At 63.2% G+C, this 20983-nt stretch overlaps 1 protein-coding gene and 1 long non-coding RNA gene across 5 annotated transcripts; one reads left to right on the top strand and one right to left on the bottom strand.

The window, feature by feature from the left end:
• Positions 1–6602: 6602 nt before the first annotated feature.
• On the bottom strand, positions 6603–8652 carry LOC118891254. Its single transcript, XR_005018919.1, has 3 exons — positions 8522–8652; positions 7601–7692; positions 6603–7479 (listed from the first exon to the last, which is right to left on the bottom strand). It is a non-coding gene; the product is annotated as an uncharacterized LOC118891254 (long non-coding RNA).
• A 370-nt stretch (positions 8653–9022) lies between these two features.
• NUDT14 (nudix hydrolase 14) lies at positions 9023–16806 on the top strand. Of its 4 annotated transcripts, none has more exons than XM_036844994.1 (5): positions 9023–9194; positions 12349–12392; positions 13039–13070; positions 13272–13509; positions 16502–16806. In XM_036844994.1, the coding sequence occupies exons 1-5, from the start codon at positions 9114–9116 to the stop codon at positions 16740–16742; spliced, it is 636 nt and encodes a 211-aa protein (XP_036700889.1). In that variant the 5' UTR covers positions 9023–9113; the 3' UTR covers positions 16743–16806. The 4 variants fall into 4 exon arrangements, with proteins under 4 accessions (XP_036700889.1, XP_036700888.1, XP_036700891.1 ...); XM_036844993.1 differs by having other exon boundaries at positions 13006–13070; XM_036844996.1 differs by having other exon boundaries at positions 13006–13070; positions 16549–16747.
• The last annotated feature ends 4177 nt before the right edge of the window (positions 16807–20983 follow it).

The raw sequence follows: 20983 nt of genomic DNA, 5'->3' as shown, positions 1-20983 counted from the left end.
GTACTTTATACAAAGACGTTTTTCATGCTCTTCTGCATGTACACATTTCACGTTTCAGTGTTTGTAAATCAGTGGCGCCCCTTCCCATGGCAGCAAGCCAGCAGAGTCCTGACAGAAGGCAGGGCAGTGTTCCCAGTAGGAGGGAAACTATGCAGGAGTGGGTCAGCCGGCAGAGAGGAAGTCTGGACGCAGGCGATCAGGAGAAACGAGGAGATCTGCTCCGTCTGGGCACACGGGGAGCCGTGCAGACCCTGAGTCTCTCCCAGGTGACTGCAGGCCCGATGCCACCCCAATTCACCTTCCTGCCATTGGTTTTGTCACACTTATTCTAACGTTTGTAAGGAAGAAAGGTCAATGATAAGTAAGTTAATTCTGAAAAAAAAGCAAAAAAGCCTGTAGAACCAGGTATGAAGATGCACTCAAAACCACAGCAATGATGGACTTCCCTGGTGGTCCAGTGGTTAAGACTCTGCACTTCCAATGCAGGGGGCCTGGGTCTGATCCCTGGTCGGGGGACTAAGATCCCACATGCCACACAGTGAGGCCAAAAAAAAAAAAAAAAAAGCCAAACCAGAGCGATGTAACAGGCTGATGCTGGTGCAGCCGTCTATGGAGGGTAGCGGGGTGGAGAAGGAAGCTTGAAGACAGACCCCCGCCGGGCGTCCGCAGGTCACTCTGCTCTGTGCCCAGGCCGGGGGCCCAGGGCTCCCCTTTGGAGACAGACACCAAGAGGCCCACAGAAAGGACCCCCAGGCACTGAAACCTGGGGGCCCCACCAGGGGGCTGGTTCGACAGTTTGCAGCGCGGCCCCCCCCCCCAGTTGACAACACACCCACCCAGACACAGACGGGGTACCCCCAGCCCCCGAATTAAAGGAAACAGAGAGAGTGAGTGTGGGCCAGAAAAACCCAACTGTACCCACACTCGGGGGGAAGACACGGAAGCGGGAGAGAGAACAGCCCCCATCAGGTTAAAAATACAACGGGAGAAATATGGAAAAGATAGATGGACTGAAAGATAAAACTGAGAAACTCTCCTGTAAAGACAAAGACACATAAATAAAGAGGAAAATTAAGAAAATTAGGGGCTCATTCACGTAATCGAACATCCAACTAACCGGAGTTCTAGACAGAAGAGAGAAAATGGAAGGAAAAAATGATCAAAGAAACAATATGAAGATTTCCCAAATGGAAGGGCACCTGTTTCCAGACTGAAATGGTCACTGCCTACTTGGCCAAGGATTGAGAAACCCAGGATATTACGGAAGCTGGGGACCCAAATGGCTGCAGAGGGAAAGGAGTTCCCCGCAAATGGTCAGGGACTAGAAAGGCACGGCGGCTCAGTGGTCAGCCTGGTGCTGGAAGCTTCGTCGTGGGAAAATGACACTCCTACTAGAATTACCCATCTGGTCAGGCATCCATCAGGGTGAGGGGCTGGTGACATTTCCACACACGTGGAGGTCCTCACTGATCAGCTTTCACGAGGCATTTCGAGGACGAGGAGGATGTGCACCAGCGAAATGCGGAAGGAAATGAGGGAAGGGGAAGGCGTGGGGCCAGCGACCCGGGGATGCAGCTCATCTGGGAGACAGGAGACCCCTGGGTCCTGCAGGAGGAAGCACCAGCCCAGGGCGAAAGGAGGAGGGCCCCGGGGAGCTGCCACCCAGACACACCAATTGCAGGACAACCGGGGCACTGACCTTGGCGGGGGCGACAGGTTCTCCAGAGAAACAGAACACATATGTGAGTATGTGTTATATATAGAAGTGTAAAGTAGGACGGATATATATACCCATTTATTATGAGGAAGTGGCTCACGCACAGTTAATGGAGGCTGACAAGTCCCCAGGTCTGCAGCCGGCCAGCTGGAGACCCAGGGGAGCCGGAGGTGTGAGGTCCTGCCTGAGTCTGTGTCCAAAGGCAGGAGACCGCTGTCCGAGCTGGAGACCGTCGGGCAGGGAGAGTGGATTCTGCATCACTCACTTCCGCTTTGTTGAGGCCTCCAGGACTGGACGAGGCCCACCCGCAAGGGGAGGGCACCTGCTTGACTCAGACCACCCGTTCAGATGTTACTCTCAACCAGAGACACCCAGAAGAAAGTCCCACCAAATGCCTGGGCACCCGTGGCCCAGCCAAGTCCATACATAAAATTAAACATCACAGAAGGAAAGGAGGAAAAGGCAGGGGTTAAATCAGAAAATCAGAATTACCTGTGGCAGGAAGGGTAACCAGAATGCACTTCAGATGCTACGGGGTGCACCCTCTCCTCAAGGACAGTGACACCCAGCCCTGACTCAGCTGGCGGTCCTGAGGGGGACGCACTGGGAGAGAAGGAAGGGGACGTGCGGGTGTGGAACCCTACAGGGCCGCGAGCCTGAGGCAGTGGACGCCTCTCCCATGTCCACTCCCTCCTACCTCACCTCCTCTTCACAGTACTAGCCTGGGGTTGGGGGCGTTCACCCTCCCTGGGGTGTGCTCAGGGAAGGCACTGTGCCCCCCACACCCTGGCCCAGATCTTAGAGGTGAATGGTCACTGGTCCTCACAATGGGGGCTTCTGGGCAAGCGTTTCCTCCTTATTTGCAAAGAGACTGTCCTCCCCTTTACTGATGCCACTGAGTCTGTAGGTGATGCCTGGGCCACAGCAGCCATGTTGAGATCATGAGGTTGAGTAGGGGCTGACCTGCTGTGCCAGTGGGACGTGCTCTATGGAAGGCTTTGGGGCCTCCTCCTTCTAGACTTCTCGTGGGAGACTGCCGACCCCACGCTGTTGGAGCTATTCTGGTGGCTCTCCTGGTTGCCTGTGGCTGAGCTGGCCTGACCAAGGCAGTCAGAGGAAAATGCCCACAACCAATAAATCAAGAAATGGCCACGTGAGCAGAGACACTTGGAGGGGAAACATCAAAAGAATCAGCCTGAAGGGTTGACAGTGGCCGCCTCTGGGGGGTCAAACTGTGGAGAGGGGTAGGCTGGGGACTGGTAGTTTTGTGTATGAGTCTTGCACTAATATTTAACGTTTTTCTTTTTCCTTTTGCTGTGTATGTGCATCACTTTGGAAAACAATTAACTTAAAAAAGAGCAAAACACTCAAACCAAATGAAACTAAAAATCCACCACAAACATGAAACACTTAACCATCACTAAAACTCCCTAACTCAGGTGAAAAGAAAAGGCTTCTTGGGACTTCCCTGGCGGTCCAGTGGTTAGGACTCGGTGCTCTCACTGCCGTGGCCCAGGTTCAATCCCTGGTCAGGGAACTAAGATGCTGCAAGTAGCGCGGCACGGCCATAAAAAAAAAAGGCTTGTCCAGGTGCCCAGAAAGATCAGGGGTTTTGCACGGCCCCTGCTTTCTGTTGCTGCCCCTGGCGCCCCCCTGAGGACCTCAAAAGGTGAGACCTTTAGCCCCAGAAGGTAGGCTTACTGCGCCTGGGCCCTCAGCCCCTTTGCTTGGCATGGCAGACCCACTGGTGCCCAGCCTGGATGCCCTTTGCTCCTGGCTGCAGAGATGCAGAGGGTAGGGCGCTGCCCCTGCAAACACACACTTGCGGGCAGCTCGTCATCAGTAACCAGGTGGCGTGAACCCAGCCCCCTGCCAGCTGCCCCAGGCCCTCTCCTCCTCTGCCCACTCCCTGCTTTTGGGGTATCACTATCCTCTGGACCTGGTGTCCGCTACACCCCTACAGCTCGCCAGTGTCACCCCTGGAGCCCCGCCCAACCCCTCACTCGGGCCCCGGCCTCAGGATTCCTCTGCGCCCACTTCTGCCGCCAGCCAGCAGGCCCCACGCCCACGCCCCTGACCTTGACCCTCCCCGACTGCCCTCTGGCTCAGCCTGCGTCCAGGCTTGAGTTCTGTGCCTGTTTTGGACGCCCAGCCCGACTCCCCTGCTTCCCGCCAGCCCCTCCGGTCCTCACCACCCTCCATCCCTGGGGTTTGTCACATCAGGAACTCCCTGACCAGTCTCCTCACCTCTCTGGACCCACGGGCTGCCCGTCACCCCCTCTGGGAAAAGGCTGAGCCCTGGAGGAAGCCGATGTCCACCTGTCCACTTGCCCAGGCTGCTGGGCGCCGTCCGAGGGCCTCCTCCAGCCTTGTGCCAGCAGGAAGCCCCACTCACCAGGCGACCGCGACTCCAGGCCCCCGACCCCATGGGGACCACGTGCAGCCACCCTCTCCGCCCACCCCACTCTTGGTAGATGACCTCGTCCCTGCCTCTTACAGAGGCCAGCAGGAGTTTCCCCCAGTCCTGCCAGGGCCCAGCAGACTGAATCCCACCCAGGACCCCGCCCTGGCTCTCGCGTCCACACCATACTCCCAGAACCCTCGAACGGGGAACCTTACACGGCAAAGACGCAGTTAAGTGAAGGACCCTGAGGTAGGGGGATCCAGGATCATAGGGGAGGCCGGTGTCGTCACAGGGTCCTCGTGGGGGACGGCAGGGGGGTCAGAGTAGAGATGTGACAGCAGGAGGTAGAGCCCTAGAGAGAACAGGACTGCCGGCCGCTGGCCGGGAAGGTGGAGGAGGGGCCAGGAGCCAAGGCGTGCGGCCGCTTCTAGAAGCTGGAAGAGGCCAGGAAGGGGTTCTCCCCTGGAGCCCCCGGAAGGCAGCCCTGCCCGTGCCTCGGCTTCAGCCCAGGGAGGCCCGCTAGGGCTTCCGCCTTCACAGCTGTAGGATAACCAGTCTGTGCCGTTTCAAGCCACCGAGCTCGCGGTGGCCTGTCCCGGCAGCCCTGGGGCGCTGACGCTCAGGGTGAGGGTCTCCATGCGCGCCGGCCCGCGCTCACCCCGGCCGCACCCGAGCGCCTCTGAACGCGGCTCGGCGGGATCTCCAAAGCCCCCTCATTCCCAAATCCACAGGCGGGTTTTCAGAGGCTCCTCGTGGCTCGGGCCCCGCCCCCCCGAGCTGTCCGCCACCCAGACACCTCCTCCTGCACCTGCTCCCACGGGGTCCAAGGCCACCCACCTGCACGCCCCCGCTCTGGACAACGGCCGAAGTCCCTCCCACTGGCCTCCTGCTCCCCCTGCCGGGCGGCCACAGCGACCTTCCAGAGGCAGAGGCTGACCACTGTGCCCCTGTCTGGAACCTTCCACGGCTCCCAGTGCCCTCTGAGGGGTCCAGCACAGCTCGGCTGGCGGCCCCGTGGGCCGTGGCACCCTCTTCCGTCCCGTCCTCCTCCTCCTCCTGGATCCTCGGGTCTCTGTGAACAGCGCCTTGTCAGCGAGCCACCCCGCAGCCCGGCCCCCCTCGACCGCGCCGTGTTCTTGTCCTAACGCCCTCCGAGCCCCAGTTGTGCGCTGCCCGCCCGCGGCGAGCCCTCCGGACACACGGCTGAACTCCCTCTGCCTTTCTGGCCTCCCGCCTCTGAGCAACGCCCCGCCAGGCCTCGCTGCAGACCCCCACCGTGCCCCCTGTCCCCAGGCCCGTGGCTAGGCCGCAGGGGCCTGGTCCCGACCTGCCACAAAGGGCCCCGGGAGTGCGGCCGACGGGGCTGGGTGTCCACGGCCAACGTGGAATGCTCCGGAACGGTCTCACTGGTGTAGTTTTCCTTCTTTAAAAAAAGTGAACTGAAATTCACATCACATTAACCGTCTTACCTTGTACGCTTCGGCAGCGTTTAGCACACTCACAGTGTTGTGTAATTCACAGTGTTTGTTGTGTAACCACCAGGCTCCCTAGTTCCACAACATTCTCATCGGCCGGAAAGGAAACTCTGCCCCATTAAGCACTCACTCCCCGTTCTCCCCTCCCCCAGCTCCTGGCAACCCCTAATCTGCTTTCCGTCCCTATGGATTTACCTATTCTGGGCGTTTCATGTAAATGGATCATGTAACATGGGACCTTTTGTCTGCCTTCTTTCACTCAGCATGACGTCTTCAAGGCTCCTCACTGTGGTAGCACGTGTCAGAATTTCATGCCTTTTTTAAAAAAATTTTTATTGAAGCATACTTGATTTACAGTGTTGTGTTACTTTCAGGTGTACAGCAAAGTGATTCAGTTACACATATACATATATCCACTCTATTAGATTCTTTCCCATATAGGTCATTACAGAGTATTGAGTAGAGTTCTCTGTACTATACAGTAGGTCCTTATTAGTTATCTATTTTATAAACAGTAGTGTGTATATGTCAGTCCCAATCTCCCAATTTATCCCTCCTCCCAATCCCCCGTGGTAACCATAAGTTTGCTTTCTACATCTGTGATTCTATTTGTTTTGTAAATAAGTTCATTTGTACCTTTTTTTTTTTGGCTGCATTGGGTCTTCGTTGCTGCGCGCGGGCTTTTCTCTAGTTGAGGTGAGCGGGGGCTACTCTTCGTTGCGGTGCGCGGGCTTCTCATTGCAGTGGCTTCTCTTGCTGCAGAGCACGGGCTCTAGGCATGTGGGCTTCAGTAGTTGTGGCTCGCGGGCTCTAGAGCGCAGGCTCAGTAGTTGTGGTGCACGGGCTTAGTTGCTCTGCGGCATGTAGGATCTTCCCGGACCAGGGCTCAAACCCATGTCCCCTGCATTGGTAGGCAGATTCCCAACCACTGAGCCACCAGGGAAGTCCCTGTACTATTTTTTAGACTCCACACATAAGTGATACCATATGGTATTTGTCTTTCTCTTTCTGACTTACTTCACTTAGTATGATCATCTCTAGGTCTATTCATGTTGCTGCAAATGGCATTATTTCCTTCTTTTTTATGGCTGAGTCATATTCCACCATATATAGGTACCAACCTTCTTTATCCACTTTTCTGTCAATGGACATTTAGGTGCTTCCATGTCTTGGCTATTTTAAATAGTGCTGCAATGAAAAGGTTCATTCCTCTTCATGGCTGAGTCACGTTCTCCTGTGTGGCTAGACCACACTGTTTATCTGGTCTTCAGTTGATGGACACGGCTTGCTCTGACCTTTTGCTATTGTGAATACTGCCAGTATCTGTCGGAGTCCGTTTCGAAGCCTTGGATAGACACCCGGGAGCAGAAGTGCCGGGTCACCCAGTAACTCGATGTCTAACTGCCTGAGGCACTGCCAGGCTGCTTCCTGCAGGGGTGGCACCTTGCTGACATTCTGAAGGCACACGTGTTCTGCAATCTACACTGCACGCTGTCTCGGCCTGCATCAATGTCAGATGCTACTTCCCCCGCAACGTGAGCACACGATGCTCTGTGGAGATGTTGCTTCGTCCCTGCACCTGAGCCGCAGCTTCCGGGGACCAGCCCAGCCAGCGGGCGGAGGGGCTGGGAGCGGGGCTCCTCCTTGGTCTGGGCCGCAGCTGTGCAGGCTCTGTGGTTTGTTCTCATTTTCACACAAACACAGGAGGAAATGGCCTGTGTTCGAGGGAGGGAGCACACCCTGGGTCCCGCGTGTGTGGAGGAAGAGGCCCGCCGGGCTGCTGGGCAGGACGGGACCAGCTTCTAGGATGGGCTCTCTGGTGGACGCTCACTCTGGCCTCCAGGACACTATGTGGCCAGGCCAAGGCTGGGAAGCGCACCGCCCTACAGAGTCATGGGGGTGATAGCTAGTCTCTTACGATGGCCCTTATAAACCATGTGTCCCAGGTCTCCTACCCTCGGGAAGTACCCCCCCCCCCCGGAATCTGGGGTGGCCAGGACTTACTTTCTGGCCCATAGGATGCAGTGGAAATGATGCTGTCAGACATCCCGGGCTGGGTCGTGAGAAGCTTGGCCCCGTGACCGAGGACTGGGGAGCTGCCATGGAATAATCCCACTACTCTGAGACCGCCATGCTCCCAGGAAGCCCAAGCCGGCCACACTGAGAGGCCACGCTCAGGGAGACGGCCAGCCAGCCACACAGCTAGGGCACCAGACATCCTGGACGTGCATCCCTTCAGAAGATACCCCCCCCAGCTGCTCCCTGACCTCACTGCAGAGAAGCCCCAAGGTGGAGCCGCCCAGCTGAGCCAGGGCCATCCACAGACCAAGACAGAGAGGAACAAAGGGGGGCTTTAAGCCACGAATTTTGGGGGTGCTTTGTTACACAGCAATGGATAATGGGAACATGGGAGTCAATTTCAAGCCCACCTGGGCTGTCCCCCCTGGGGCCATAGTTCAGAGAGCAGGTGCAGGTCAGGGCTCAGCTGCCCCACCCCACCATTTGTGCCTGTCCCTGCGGAGGCAGCGGTTGCATTTGAAGCAGGTCCTTGGGATCCACATCCAAGCAAGGAGGGGGCCCTTCCTCAGCAGGGAGGGCCTTCTTGGGGGAGGGAAGAGCAGTTAGTTGCCGGCTGAGGTGGAAGAGGGGCAGCCCCGGAGACAGCGAGCGGCAGCTCCTCTCGGTGGGGCAGGGGGGGCAGGGGGACAGTCGGGCCCAGGCCAGCTCCCCGCCAGCCCGCCGGAGCCCCGCGGGAAGCGCCTGGCTCTGCCTAGACCCTGGTCCCTCTCCCTTCCCCACTCAGGCTCCTCTCACCTTGCCCTCTTTCCAGAGCCTTCTCTCCCTCCACCCAGGGGCCCCTAGAGGTGTAGACACTCTCTCCCCACCACGGCGCACGCAGGACCCCGTGCGCAGCCCCCAATCTACCTCTGCCTTCCTCCTCTCGGGCTCGGCGGCGAGGCAGCTGTGACCGCCAGCTTCTCTCTTCAGGGCCTAGTCGCTCCTTCCCTGGAGGCCCGCCCCGCCCCGGACGACCCAGTCTCGGGGTTTGGTCAGCCCCACTGGGGGAGGCATCCGCTCGGCTCATCCCCCCTTCCCCCAGAGCTGCGCTGCGTCTCTCTCCCCCCAACCAGGACGCCCAAGTCACCCCACCCCCCGCTCCAGCACCGGCGATCACCTCTCAGACCGTCCCCTCCAGTTGCACCCGTCCCGCCCTGCCGCACACTCGGCTGACCCCCCCCCCTGTCGCGGGGCCCACCTGGCGAGCCCCCCGCCCTGCTCACGCCCTGCGCGGCTCCGGGAGCGCCCCGCGGTCGCGAGCCCCCCACCTGCACGGGGACCGGGGCAGGTGCTACCTGCGCGCTGGGCCCGCCCTCCCTCCCATGCTCGGCACCGCCCCGCGCCGCCCCGCCCCGCGCGCACCGGGCATGCGCAGAGCCCGGTCACACGCCCGCCTGCTCGAGTCCTGAGCAGACTCTGCCCGCGTCCGCCCCGGGCCCGCGCTACGCCGCGCGCCGCCATGGAGCGCATCGAGGGGGCGGCCGTGGGCCGCTGCGCAGCCTCGCCCTACCTGCTGCCGCTCACGCTGCACTACCGCCAGGTGAACCCGCCTTCCGCGCCTTCCGCGCCTTCCGCGCCTTCCGCGGCCCGACGCCGGCCCCGGACCCCGCCCTCGCGCCCATGGCCCCGCCCTCGCGCCCATGGCCCCGCCCTCGCGCCCATGGCCCCGCCCATGGCCTCGTGCCCCCGCCCCGCGGGCCCCGCCTCTCCGCCGAGCGCTCTGCCCGTGAGTCCGGCTTCGCAGACCAGTTGAGCGCCCGGCTCTGGGCAGGGACACCTCGGGGGACCACTCATTCCTCCAAGGAGGCTTTGCTGGGCCCCGGCCCTTTTTTGCGGTGGGACGTATCGGGCGCCCCGGGGATCAGGGAAAGCTTCCCGGTGGTGGTGGTCTCCGTTCTGGGCAGAGGAGGCCGGCGAGGGAGCTGGTGAGCACTGGAGAGCCTCTCCAGGTGGGCTGCCTGCCGGGGCGTCACCTCCTCCTGCCGGCCCGGGGAGGGAGCGCAGGACCACACCGCCTCCCCTGGCGCCGTGCAAGTAGTAGGCTCACAGGAAACACTTATTTGTCCAGTCGGGCCCCCGCCTTCCGCTTGCCGCTGCACCGAGTTCCTCCACGCCGTCCAGGTGAGGACTGCACTCCTCCGAGTCTGGTGCAGGCCCTCCCTGGCCCTCAGTTAGGACCGGTGGTGCAGGTCTTTGGTGCCCCTCTGCTGGGCCATCCCCGGCCTGCAGCAGCTTGTGCCTTCCCTCCTCCCCAGGCCCCTTGCTCTCACTAGCCTGTGAAGCCCTCTTGACGCCCAGCCTGAGAGAGGCTGCACTCCCCTCCCCCCTCCTTTGTCGCTGCTGCCCGTTGGCTCTAGGGGACAGGGAATTCCTATCCCCAGGATGGACCCAAGTTGGCAGCACCGGCCTGGGGCAGAAGCCGGGGTTGGTTGAGGGGCAGAGTGCAGGGACACGGAGGTTGCTGCCCTTTCCCTGGTGTTGGCCTGGGGCGGGGATGCCTGATTGTGGCCGCACAGCCTCCAGGGGCTGGGGCTTTGGGGGCAGCAGGTGGGCGCAGGGTGGTCCAGGCACGTAACCGCTGTGGCACGTGTGGTCCAGGCACGTGGCCTATGGCTGTGGCACCCTCCCCCACTTCCTGTGGAGTGTGGATGGGTGCTGGTAACCAAAGCTGAGCCCACGTGGGCGGTAGGCTGCGATGGACACAGGCTGGGGGCCGGGGTGGTGTTTCCCAGGGGCCATGGGACACTGGGCTGGGTGGTGAATGTCACTGAGGGGCATCTGCAGCCTTTGGTCAGTAGCCGCCCATGGCCAGGGGAGATCTGGTGGATGGACAGACAGGCCAACCAGAGGCAGGGCACCCGCGTGGCTCTGAGGGGGAGGGGCTGTGTTTAAACTCCAGTCCTGTTCCTCCCTCCCAGGGCCCTGGAAGATGAGCCAGGCCTGGGTCCTGACCCTCTGGGAGGGGCTGGCTGGTCCTCAGTGGGCCCCTCCGGACCTTCCCCTGCACCCTGCCTTGGCTGGACCTGAGGGTCTGACAGATGTTTTGATCTTGATCCAAGAGGGTACCTGAAACCAGCACGAGGTGACACTTACCCTGAGGGAGGCAGGGGACACAGCTGGCACGTGGCAGACTCGGGGGCGGGCCTTCCCCAGAGCTCGTCCTGGGGGGCGGCTGGCCCTGGGGTGGCCAGATTGCAGGCAGGCCCAGGCCTGCCTCTTGGGGGTGGTGCCTCACAACGGCCTCCCGGGCAGCCCGACCTGCACAGGACAGGACATCGGCTCTCCCTCCCGCTTGGAAACCGAGGCTACTGCCCGTCCGGAGCACCTCTGCCTTCAGGCCCAGCTCAGACCAGTTTTCCCAGCTCCCCTCAGACCAGCACGTGGGCCTCTGCCTGTCAGACCAATTTTCCCAGCTCCCCTCAGACCAGCACGTGGGCCTCTGCCTGTCAGGGCCCACTGCTGGGAATGCCCTTTCTTTTCTGTGGGGCCTGGTGCAGTGTCACCTCCTCCAGGAGGTCCTCACACAGGCTGTTCCTTAGTGTCCTCTCTCTTTTGCAACCCTGGTTGCACTTTTGGTGTCTCTGGTGCTCAGATCCATGTCTGTTTTGTGGCTCGGACGGGGCCCCAAGTGTGGGGCCAGGAGCTCGCCAGGGCGCAGGGCTGACCCAGTGGCTGAGCGGCAGTGGGCTAAGCAAGCCGGTGGTGGGCGTCCACAGGGCTGGGCTCTAGGGCCCCAGGGCCAGCCCCGTCCTCAGAGACCCCTTGGGGAGGGGTCAGGGCCAGGCGGAACAGCCCGGAGGACGGGAGCCTGCCGCGCTTAGTGGTGTCCAGCTGGCAGGGTTCTGGCCCCTCATGCCCCCTGCCGGCTGGAACCCCGCTAGCATCGGTTCTGGCCGCCCCCGGCGGTGCTGGCCCAGGCCCTGGCCCCCCGCACTGCCTTTTGTTCACTGAATGCTGCTCAGAGCCCTGGGAGCTGCTGGGCAGGGTGTCCAGGGTCGGGGAGCAGGAGGGTGGCAGGAAGTGACAGAGCAGCAGGACCACAGGACACAGGAGAGACAGCCCAGGACAGAAGCCGGGCCGGGGAGAGGGCCGTCCACTGTCCGGTCATCATCACTGAATCATCACGTCCTGCGGGCTGAGCTCCTGCCCGGCGCAGGCACACCCTTCCCCAGCTGCTCCCGGGGCTGCTGAGCTCTCAGGAGGCCCGCCTGCCCCTGCTGCCCTCCTGTCGCCCTTTGTCCAGTGGCCCAAGGGAGCTTCAGCAATGAAAACCTGATCTCTGCTCTACCCACTTGGGACCCCTCCTGCCCCTCGCCCTGACTGTGAGGACATGTCATGCCTGCCTCTCCCCCACACCCCCATGGTCCTTCCCACACTTGGTGACAGCCTACATCTCTCTGCAGCTTCTCATGCTCAGCTTGTGCTGGGTGGCGGCTCATGCTGTGCCTGGGACACCTTCCCACCCTTTGCCCCGGTTTTCTGCCTCACCCCTTGAGAGCATCTGGCTGTCCTTGACTTCCCTGCCCACCCTGGCGGCTACCCCCTCCCCCCCACTGCAGCTCCTCGCTCCCGATGGGCCCGGGCCGTGACTGGCCTGGTGCAGTGGGTCTGTGTGGCCTTCTCACTCCCTGGAGCACCTCCACCCGCGCTGCCAGCCCTTCAGCCCTCCCTGACCGCTGCCCTGCCTCTTGCAGAATGGTACCCAGAAGTCGTGGGACTTCATGAAGATCCATGACAGGTGAGGGCCCAGCCTGGCTGGCCGCCGGGGAAGCCCCAGGCTGATGTCTGCAGGGACACCGGGCCCAGGGGCACAGAGCCCCACCCGCCTCTGCGTGTCTGAAGTCCCCACTTTCCCTGTCCTCTCACTGAGGGGTCAGCCCGAGGCCTGGAGCCCGAGCTGGGTCCCAGCTCAGGCCACCTGGACCATGGTGGTGGGCAGGCCCTCTTGGACCTGAGAGAGGCTGCCCAGGTGCCCTTGCCCCCGAGCGTCGGGAGTATGGGCCGGATGGCAGCGTGGCTTCAGGAGTGTGGCCGGCGGCAGCTGGCCAGCAGGGGCCACATGTCCCGTCAGTCACCCGCCCTCAGCTGCTTCTACCCCCGGCCTGCCCAGCTGCCCAGCATGTCCTTCCCACCCCCCGGTCCCCGTCCTGCCAGCTGGAATACAGGAGGCCTGGGTCCTAGCCTGACTGTGTGACCCTGGCAAGCTGTGACCCAGCCTGGGCCTCAGTCTGCCCATCTGAGCAAGGGACACCACCTTCCTGGGCTGTGGAGGAGAGGAGGTGGGCTGGGCCCCCAGGGGGGGTGAGGTGAGGGGGCTGCTTCTATGCTGAGCTGGGTCTCTCCCCCTGCAGTGTGACCATTCTCATGTTCAACTCTTCTCGAAGGAGCCTGGTGTTGGTGAAGCAATTCCGGCCAGGTGAGGTGGCCCAAGAGGGGTATGGGGGGAGGGGAGGCTTGCAGGCTCACGTTCAGGCCCCTGGGGTCCTAGGGTCAGAGTGCAGACGTGGGGAGAGGGCTCTAGAGGAAACTGAGGCCCGGCAAGGGGGTCCGGCCAGAGCGCGTCACGTGGAGCTGGCCATCACAGGGCGGTGACCGCGGTCTGCCTTCCCCCGACCAGCTGTGTACGCTGGCGAGGTGGAGCGCCTCTTCCCGGGGTCCCTGGCCGCCGTGGACCAGGACGGGCCCCGGGAGCTGCGGCCCGCGCTGCCGGGCTCGGCAGGGGTGACGTTCGAGCTGTGCGCCGGCCTCGTGGACCAGCCCGGGCTCTCGCTGGAGGAGGTGGCCTGCAAGGAAGCGTGGGAGGAGTGCGGCTACCACGTGGCCCCCTCCAACCTGCGCCGGGTCGCCACGTACAAGTGAGTGGGGCTGGGCCCGTGGGCCTGCGGGGCTGGGGAAGGGCCGTCTGCTGCCAGCGCAGCCCAGGGGATGGGACGAGCTGCCTGGGAGGCAGTGAGCACCCGGTTCCCAGGGGTGTGCAAGCAGGGCGATTGCTCCTTGTTTTTCAACCTTCCCACACTGGGGGAAGGTTGGACGGAACGCACCTCAGGGCGTGATCTGGGCTGGAACCCGGGGCCCTCAGGGCTAGTCCTGCAGCGTGCTTGGCCCCGTGCCCTCCACCGCGGCGGGGCCGGCTCGGCTCCGGCTCTGGGTGGCAGCTGCTGCTGACAGATGCCTCTACTTCCTGTGGGATTAAGCGCCGAGCGCTGGGGGTGGGGGTGAGTCACAGGTCTGCTCTGACAGCGGCTCAGGGGCGAGGGAAAGGCCGAGTCCTGGGCCGGGGTTGGGGGGCGAAGTGCGGCCCGCCCTCACCAAAGCCCAGGTGCCCGCCTGCCCCTCATTCCCCCCGTGAGGCCGGCAGCTGGGGCCGTCTTCCCAGGGCAGGATGTCGGGGTGAAGCCCACCCTTGGCCTGAGGATGCCGCGATGGGTCCCTGACCTTGGTCAAGTCTGGGAGCAGGAGGAGGGTCTCACGGTGTCGCCCTGACGCTGAGCCCCTGGCGGCCTTCTCCAGGGGTGGAGGGGCCCTCCTCAGTCCAGCAAGGGGCCGCTCAGTGTTGGGCCTGGGCCCCCTCGGCGACACCCAGGGCCTCGTCCGGGCGCCCCCGGCCTGGGAGTGGGTGGGGGGGGAGTTGACCTTTAGTCCCGGGAACTTAAACGTGGGGTTTCTACACCAAAGAGCCAGACATCTTGGTGTGAGGGGCCTCAGTTATCTGCAGGCGTCCTCCGCGTGGCTGGCCAGTGGCCACTTGGCCTCTGAGCCTTTGGGCTGGCGGTCCGGGGGGTCGGGAGAATCCAAGGGGCCTGACCTCGGGTAGGGGTTGAGCCAGTGGGCAGGCCAGGAGGAAGGCAGGTGGAGGTGCCCTGGAGGGTTGGGGTCCCCCGAGCAGGTGAGTCTGGGTGGAGTCCTGGCAGAGGGGCTGCATGGCAAAGGCTCAGGGGCAAGGGGACAAGCGGCCCTGGCCTCTGGGCCACGGCCTGATCCTGAGGGTACTGGGGAGCCAAGGAGGGTTCTGGGCAGCGAGTGGCCTGCTCAGACTGCATTTTAGAGATGAGGATGGCTGGCTGTGGGGAGGCAGGACCGGACGGGGCTGGAGTGGGGGCCAGGGCAGCTCTCCCCGGGAGCCCGACGGCGGGCTGCATGAGCAGGAGCTCGTGCTGCCCTGTGGTAGGGCCCACGGCTTCCTTCCGTGGCCCCGGGGGTGAGCCAGGCCACTCACCTGCCCGTCCCAGGTGACAAGGCCCAGCGTTTGTCTGAGATCCCCCAGCTGAGGACGTGATTGAGTGAGCAGGGAGAGGCAGTGCCCGGCCTGGCCGGGCACATTCTTCTCGGCGCCGGTGTCCGTCACACGCCGGCGGAAACTGGGACTGGAAACCCCACAGACCGCTGCTTCCATCAAAGGCGCAGGCTGTAGCTGCCGGCGGAAATGGGCTGTCAGGAAGGGTCGGAGGGAGATAAGGGGCCGGAGGGCGGAGGAAGCAGCTGGGTGAGGTCAGTCTGGGTGGGGCCCCGCCTGGGGGTGGGAGGCTTGGGGAGTGGGAGGGAAGCTCCTCCAGCTCTGCTCCTTGCCCCACGTGCGGGGCGCACCTCTGGGGCCGCTTCCAGCTGCAGGCCCCGGCTGGCCTCAGCTAACCTCCCGGGGTGGCCTGGGGTCTCCCTTATCCCCTGGATGTCTCCCCAGACACCCTCTGGCTCCCCTCTCCCCCTGCAAACCATGCTCAGCCCTTCCCCTCCTGTCTGTCACCCCGTCCTCATGGCCAGCAGTCACCATGGCTGTGCACTCCTGACCTCCACCGGCACCAGTCTGGGCCCCTGCCCTCTGCCTCGGTGCCTGTCCCCCTCCTGGTGGCCAGAAGCCCCTCCCGGCCACCACCCAGGGAGGGAGGGGACTCCTTGACACCTCCCTCCAGCCTGTGAACCCTGGTCCTGGCCCTGGGGACCTCGCCCCACCCCGCCGTGAGCCCCAGCCCCTCACCCAGCCCAGAACAGGCGTCCTGCAGGTGCCCACATGGCAGTGCTCGCAGACCCAGGCTGCACCGGCCAGAGCCCGGGTGCGAACCGGGGCCCGCTGTGTGGGGAGGGGCCTGGCTGAGGCCCGGCGTGAGCAGAGTGCTGGTGCCGCAGAACCACCTGCCGGACTCAACAGCTTTCAGCGACCCCCGTGTACAACCTCACGGTTGCTGTGGGTCAGCAGTCTGCTTGCTGGGGACTTGGCCCCCCGCTCAGGGTCTCGCCGCCTGACCGCCAAGCTGCGGTCAGGCGTTGGCCAGGCTGAGGTCTAATCTGGGGCTGAGGGTTGTCTTCCCAGCTCCTCGTGGCCGTGACTGAGGGCTCTGTCTCCCGCTGGCTGTCCGCCGGGGGCCCATGGTCGGCTCCTAGCCCATAGGCCCTGGCGCGTGGCCCTCTTGCAGCATGGTGGCTTACCTTGTCTTCAGGTGTCTCTCTGACTCTTTCCATCTCTGACCCCTAAACTGGCAATGAAGAGCTCGCCTGATTACGTCAGGCCCACCCAGGATCATCTCCCTTTTTGATGAACTTAAAGTCACCTGATTAGGGCCCTTAATTACATCTGCAGAATTCCGCCTTCATCACCTGACCTAACCTCATCACGTGGGAGCCTATTCACGGTGGGAGGTCACATCCAACATGTTCCTAGGTTTCCCCCACGCTTGAAGGGAGGGGATTACATGGAGCGTGTACACCGCAGGGGGGAATCTGGGGGGCCAGGGGGCATCCTGGAGCACGCCTACCAGGGGCTGGAAGGAGTGGACGAGAGAGGGCTGTGGAAGGGGCAGGGGTGGCCAGTGGGGCCTGTGTGGCTGCCCCAGCAGATGCTGTCCCAACCCGTAGGTCTGGTGTGGGAGTGACCGGCTCCAGCCAGACCATGTTCTACGCAGAGGTGACAGATGCCCAGCGGGATGGCCCAGGCGGGGGCCTGGCCGAGGAGGGCGAGCTCATTGAGGTTGTGCACCTGCCGCTGGATGGCGCCCGGGCCTTCGCAGATGACCCGGATGTTCCCAAGACCCTCGGCGTCATCTTTGCTATCTCGTGGTTCCTTAGCTGCGTGGCCCCTGGCCTGGGTCCCCAGTGAAACTCCAGGGTGTCTGGACGAGCCCAGTTCTGGACACTTGCCCTGCAAACCCAATAAAGGCTGGTGTAGCTCTAGCCTGTGTCTACTGACTCCGAGCTGTGACCGGGGTGGGCTGGGGGGCGGGGGAGGGTGCGGTCTACGTGAAAGCCCCTCAGCTCCACCGGAGCAGAAGCCTTGGCTGCAGGTTGTGCAGGGGGCAATTGGGAGTTGGCGGCTGGCAGAGGGCTAGGCCAGGCCCTGGGTAGTGCCACAGGCTGAGTGCCGTGCAGTGCCACTTCTGCGGGTAGGAGAGGTTGGGGACGGGCTCAGCCATGTCAAGCGCTCAGGGCCCACTGGGTACTGGGCAGTGGATGGAGCTATGGCCTCGGGAGTGGTGGCTGAGCCAGCCACGTCAGGAGAGGATGCGGACAGGCCCACAAGGCACGTGCTCCCTGCTTCTGGGGCCAGTGAGGGGTCCCCTCCCTGACTGGGGCTCTCAGTAGCCCTGTGTCCCCTGTGTTGGTGATGAGGTCTCACCCCACCTGCCAACCTGTGTGTGGTGTAGCCTGAAAGCCCCGTAGGCCCCCTGCCTTGCACACTGGCACGCACTTGGGGCTGCAGGAGGGCTGGATGTCTGCCCAGGCAGGCACCGAGTAAGATCTCTGTACATAACGGGTGGGCTGGAGCCCACCGTGAAGAATGTGTGCTGGTCACCATGGTCATGGGCATTTGTGGGCGTGGCTGGGCCATCAGTTGGGGATGAGGGCCCAGCCTGAGGGCCAGGCAGGCGTCTTGGAGGGAAGGCCGGCCTGACCCCTTCTGAGGGTGGTGACCTGGCCTGGCCTTTTCCCAGAGGCCCCCAAAGCCTCTGGTCAGCCCCTTGGGCCGTGCCCTAGGGGATGGGTTGGGGGCAGCCTGGGTCATGGTCCTCTGACCCTGGAGCGGGCAAGGTGTCCAGGGCATGCTGCCCGACAGGCAGGTGAGCTAGCCACGTGGGAGCTGGAGTGACCAGGAGCTTTGCCGTGAACCTGACTTTGTGCCCTGTGCCCAGTGTCCCCTGGGACTGGACCCTGGGCTGGAATGGTAGAGGACGCCAAGGCAGGACATGCTGCCCTGGCTTCTGCTGAGACCCTGCTGTCAGGTGGGGGCACTTCCCCGGGGCTGAGGTCCCCCTACCCTCCTGTGCCCCCCTGCCCCGCCCCAGGCCCACCCCAGGCAGGCAGGCACTTTCCTTCCCGCTGGCCTTCCCGCCGGGAGTGGCTCAGTGCCAACAGCCCCCGGAGCCTGGCGTTCGAGGCTGCCTTGGGACAGCTGCACCCAAGGGGCCCACTCAAGCAGCATCACCTGTATGCAAATGCCGGCTGTGACCCAGGTGGGGCCACCCAGGTGGGGCCTCCTGGGAGCCCAGCCAGGCAGTGACACGCTGCTGGGGAGGGGCACTCAGGCGTGGGTGTGCGTCCAGGGGGCCGGCAGGGTCGCGCTGCACTGGGGTCTTGAGCAGCCCAGCTCCGCCCCATCCAGAGGAGGCCTAGTGGGCCGCCCCGGGCCCCAGGACACCTGGAGAATTCCCAGGGCAGCAGCTCTGCCCAGCCTAGAGCCGCCCCACCCTGCCTGCGTCTTGTGGACTGCCTGATGCCCACCTCCTGAGCTCTGCTGGCCTTCTGGGCTGGGCTGCAGGCGCTGCCCACCATCTCAGAGGGGCCCCTAGTGGGTACTGGCTGGGGCTGGGGGCTCTCTGTGCCCTGGGGAGCATGCCGGGCTCCAGCCTGGCGGGGCGAGGGGTGGGGGCAGGGCCCCGGACTTGGGTGCAGTCCAGCCCCGCACTCTGCTTGGCAGCCCGATGGGGCGGGTCAGCAGGCACCACCGCAGGACCTAATGGAGCTGGCATCGATTTCCCGGCACAGGGCTGGGGGGGCTGTAACCGGAAACTCCCCTCCCTGGCCGCTATATTTAGCACCGCAGAACACGGGCGGAAGCGCAGCTCACTCCTGAGCCCCGCCGGCTCTGTCCAGACGCCCAGCAGCTTGTACCCCGGCCTGGTCCTGAAGCCCCCTGGCCAGGCGGAGCAGCCTCCACCTCGTCTGTGCCTTGTCCGGCACAAGTTGAGACCCATCCCAGAACTTGCCTGGTGTGAGGAGCTTGGAGAGGGAGCCCTTGGGTCAGCGGGCGGGTGGGGCGGGGAGACTGAGGCGTGTTGTGGCCCAGTGGGCCCCAGAACAATGCTGGGGGTCTTCCTGGAAGAGGCAGGGCAGCCTGGCCCAGCAAGGGAAGAGGCAAGAGCCTGGCTGCCTCTGGATCTCCAGCCCTCTGGCCCAAGGGGTGCAGAAATCCCTGTAGCAGGGGACCCCAGGAGGGAGGATCCCCTCTGCCAGCAGCCCCAGTGCCTGCCCCTTCCCTCAAGCGGCCAGCTTCCTGTCTTGAAACTCTCCTGGGTCCCTTAGGCCTGGGCTGTGGCTTCTAGGGGGCAGGAGGGGGAAGGGGACCATGAGCACGAGGGGGTTTCTGTGCCCAGGGCCGGGAGGCAGGGAGGCTGTCCCACTCCCAAAGGGCCTGGATGGAGGCAGATGGGGCCGGACCACTGTCTCCCCAGGGTTGCAGGGCGGGCAGGGGCTCCCTGTATCCCTGAGGCAGGGTTGGCCAGTGGGAAGGGCTCCAGGGTGGCCGCGTCCCCTGGCAGGTTGAGCTGGAACCTTGAGATGGGTGAGCATCCCTCACTGGTGCCTTCATGCCGAAGACAGCCCTGAGCAGGGGAAGAGCCTCAGCTGAAACGCAGCAGCTTCTGGAACCGGCTGCACAGCAAGCCCGGCATCAGCCACACCACCCACCGTGTGAGCTAGTCCAGGCCATCGTCTCCTCCCACAGCTGGCCAGGAGCAGGAAGCTTCGGACGAGGGAGGGGCACACGGCGGGGGGGCTGTTCTCCAGATTCCGCCTCTTACTTGCGCTGGAAGTCCCCCCTCCTCCGCCCCTCCATGGCCAGGCCCTGGCCCGGCCACCGGCCCCTCTCGTGTGCACTATGGCAGTGGCCGCCTATGGCCTCCCTGCTGACCTCACCCTGTGCTGCCCCTCCCCCCAAGCCAGGGATCTTTGTGACAACGTAAATCACAAACGTGCAGCCCAACCCAGCTCAGCTGCTTTCTGTGACTTCCCGTCAGTCTTAGCAGGAAGACTCTAGCCAGGCAGGCCCAGCACAGCCGGCACTCACCACCACCTCCAGCCTCCCCCTCTGCCCCTCACCTGCTCTGCCCTGGCCATGTGTTCTCCTCAGCCCCAGGGCCTTTGCATGTGCTCTTCCCAGCCCCTCACCTGGCTGACCCTGGCCTGCCCTCTGGGTCTTAGCAGGCTTCTTCCCCATGTGTTGCTGCATGCCTCACCCTTACAGTTTGCTGTTCTACATTGTTTGTCTATGTTCTCTGCCCACCCGCCTCTCAGTCCCCACTGGGAACTGCCTGAGGGTGGGCAAGGGCTGTGTCTGCCTTGCTCACTGCTTGACTGAGTGCAGGAGAGCAGTGGGTGTAGGACAGTGGGCATGGGCAGGGTTGGAGCCCTGGACCCCTGGGACAGAGCCTCCAGTACTCAGTACTGTCTCTGGGCCAGAGCAAAGAGGAGGAAGCCTCTCCCCGGGGAACCCCCTGTCCCCACAACAGTAACCGCTGCCCACCCTCAGGAAGAAAGCAACTGGAAGGCTCTGAACACAGCTCACATTCCCTTATTTGGTGGGGGTCACTGTGCATGGCGGTGCCTGGCTTGTGTCCTTCCCCCTCTCAGCCTACAGAGGGGCTCAGGTAGGGATGGGCGCTTGGCATGAGCAAAGCCAGGCCCATCTCTTTAGGTTCCTGAGGCCTGGACCCACAGGCTGGGCGGTGAAACCAGGGCATTAGGCCCCTTAGGCTGCTGCTGCACCTACATATCCTAGTGTGAGAGAGGGCAGTGCCTGTGCTTCTGAGTTCCTTCTGCCATTGCCCTTGCCCCTGAACCTGGCCTTCAAAGCTCTCTTCCTCCAGGAAGGCTTCCAGCACCCCCCCCCCAAATTGTAGCAGTGATTAGCTCCAGGCAGGGGCTGCACTCCCAGCATCCAGCCCAGGGCCGGAGGAGCCAGAGGAATGAAGAAAGCCCAGTTATTATGGAGGTTGAGCGGGAAGTCTCCCTTTGGACCGAAGCGGTATCCCTAAAGGCCAAGGCGAGCTCCAGCCTTGAAAGGGACGCTGACTGGCGGAGAGGCTGGGTTGTTTGGAGACAAGGAGCCTCGGAAGAGGCGAGGCG

This window comes from Balaenoptera musculus, chromosome 2 (assembly GCF_009873245.2).
Source record: "Balaenoptera musculus isolate JJ_BM4_2016_0621 chromosome 2, mBalMus1.pri.v3, whole genome shotgun sequence".
NCBI classification, from domain to species: Eukaryota; Metazoa; Chordata; class Mammalia; order Artiodactyla; family Balaenopteridae; genus Balaenoptera; species Balaenoptera musculus.
Note: the sequence above shows the minus strand (reverse complement) of the source record. Positions and strands in the feature narration are given on the sequence as shown.

Excerpts from the sequence above, each read along its gene's own strand:
- NUDT14 (XM_036844993.1), top strand. The coding sequence starts at position 9,114 with ATGGAGCGCATCGAGGGGGCGGCCGTGGGCCGCTGCGCAGCCTCGCCC. Across the intron at positions 9,195-12,348 it reads TCACGCTGCACTACCGCCAG|AATGGTACCCAGAAGTCGTG; the intron begins GTGAACCCGCCT and ends TGCCTCTTGCAG. Across the intron at positions 13,071-13,271 it reads GGTGAAGCAATTCCGGCCAG|CTGTGTACGCTGGCGAGGTG; the intron begins GTGAGGTGGCCC and ends TCCCCCGACCAG.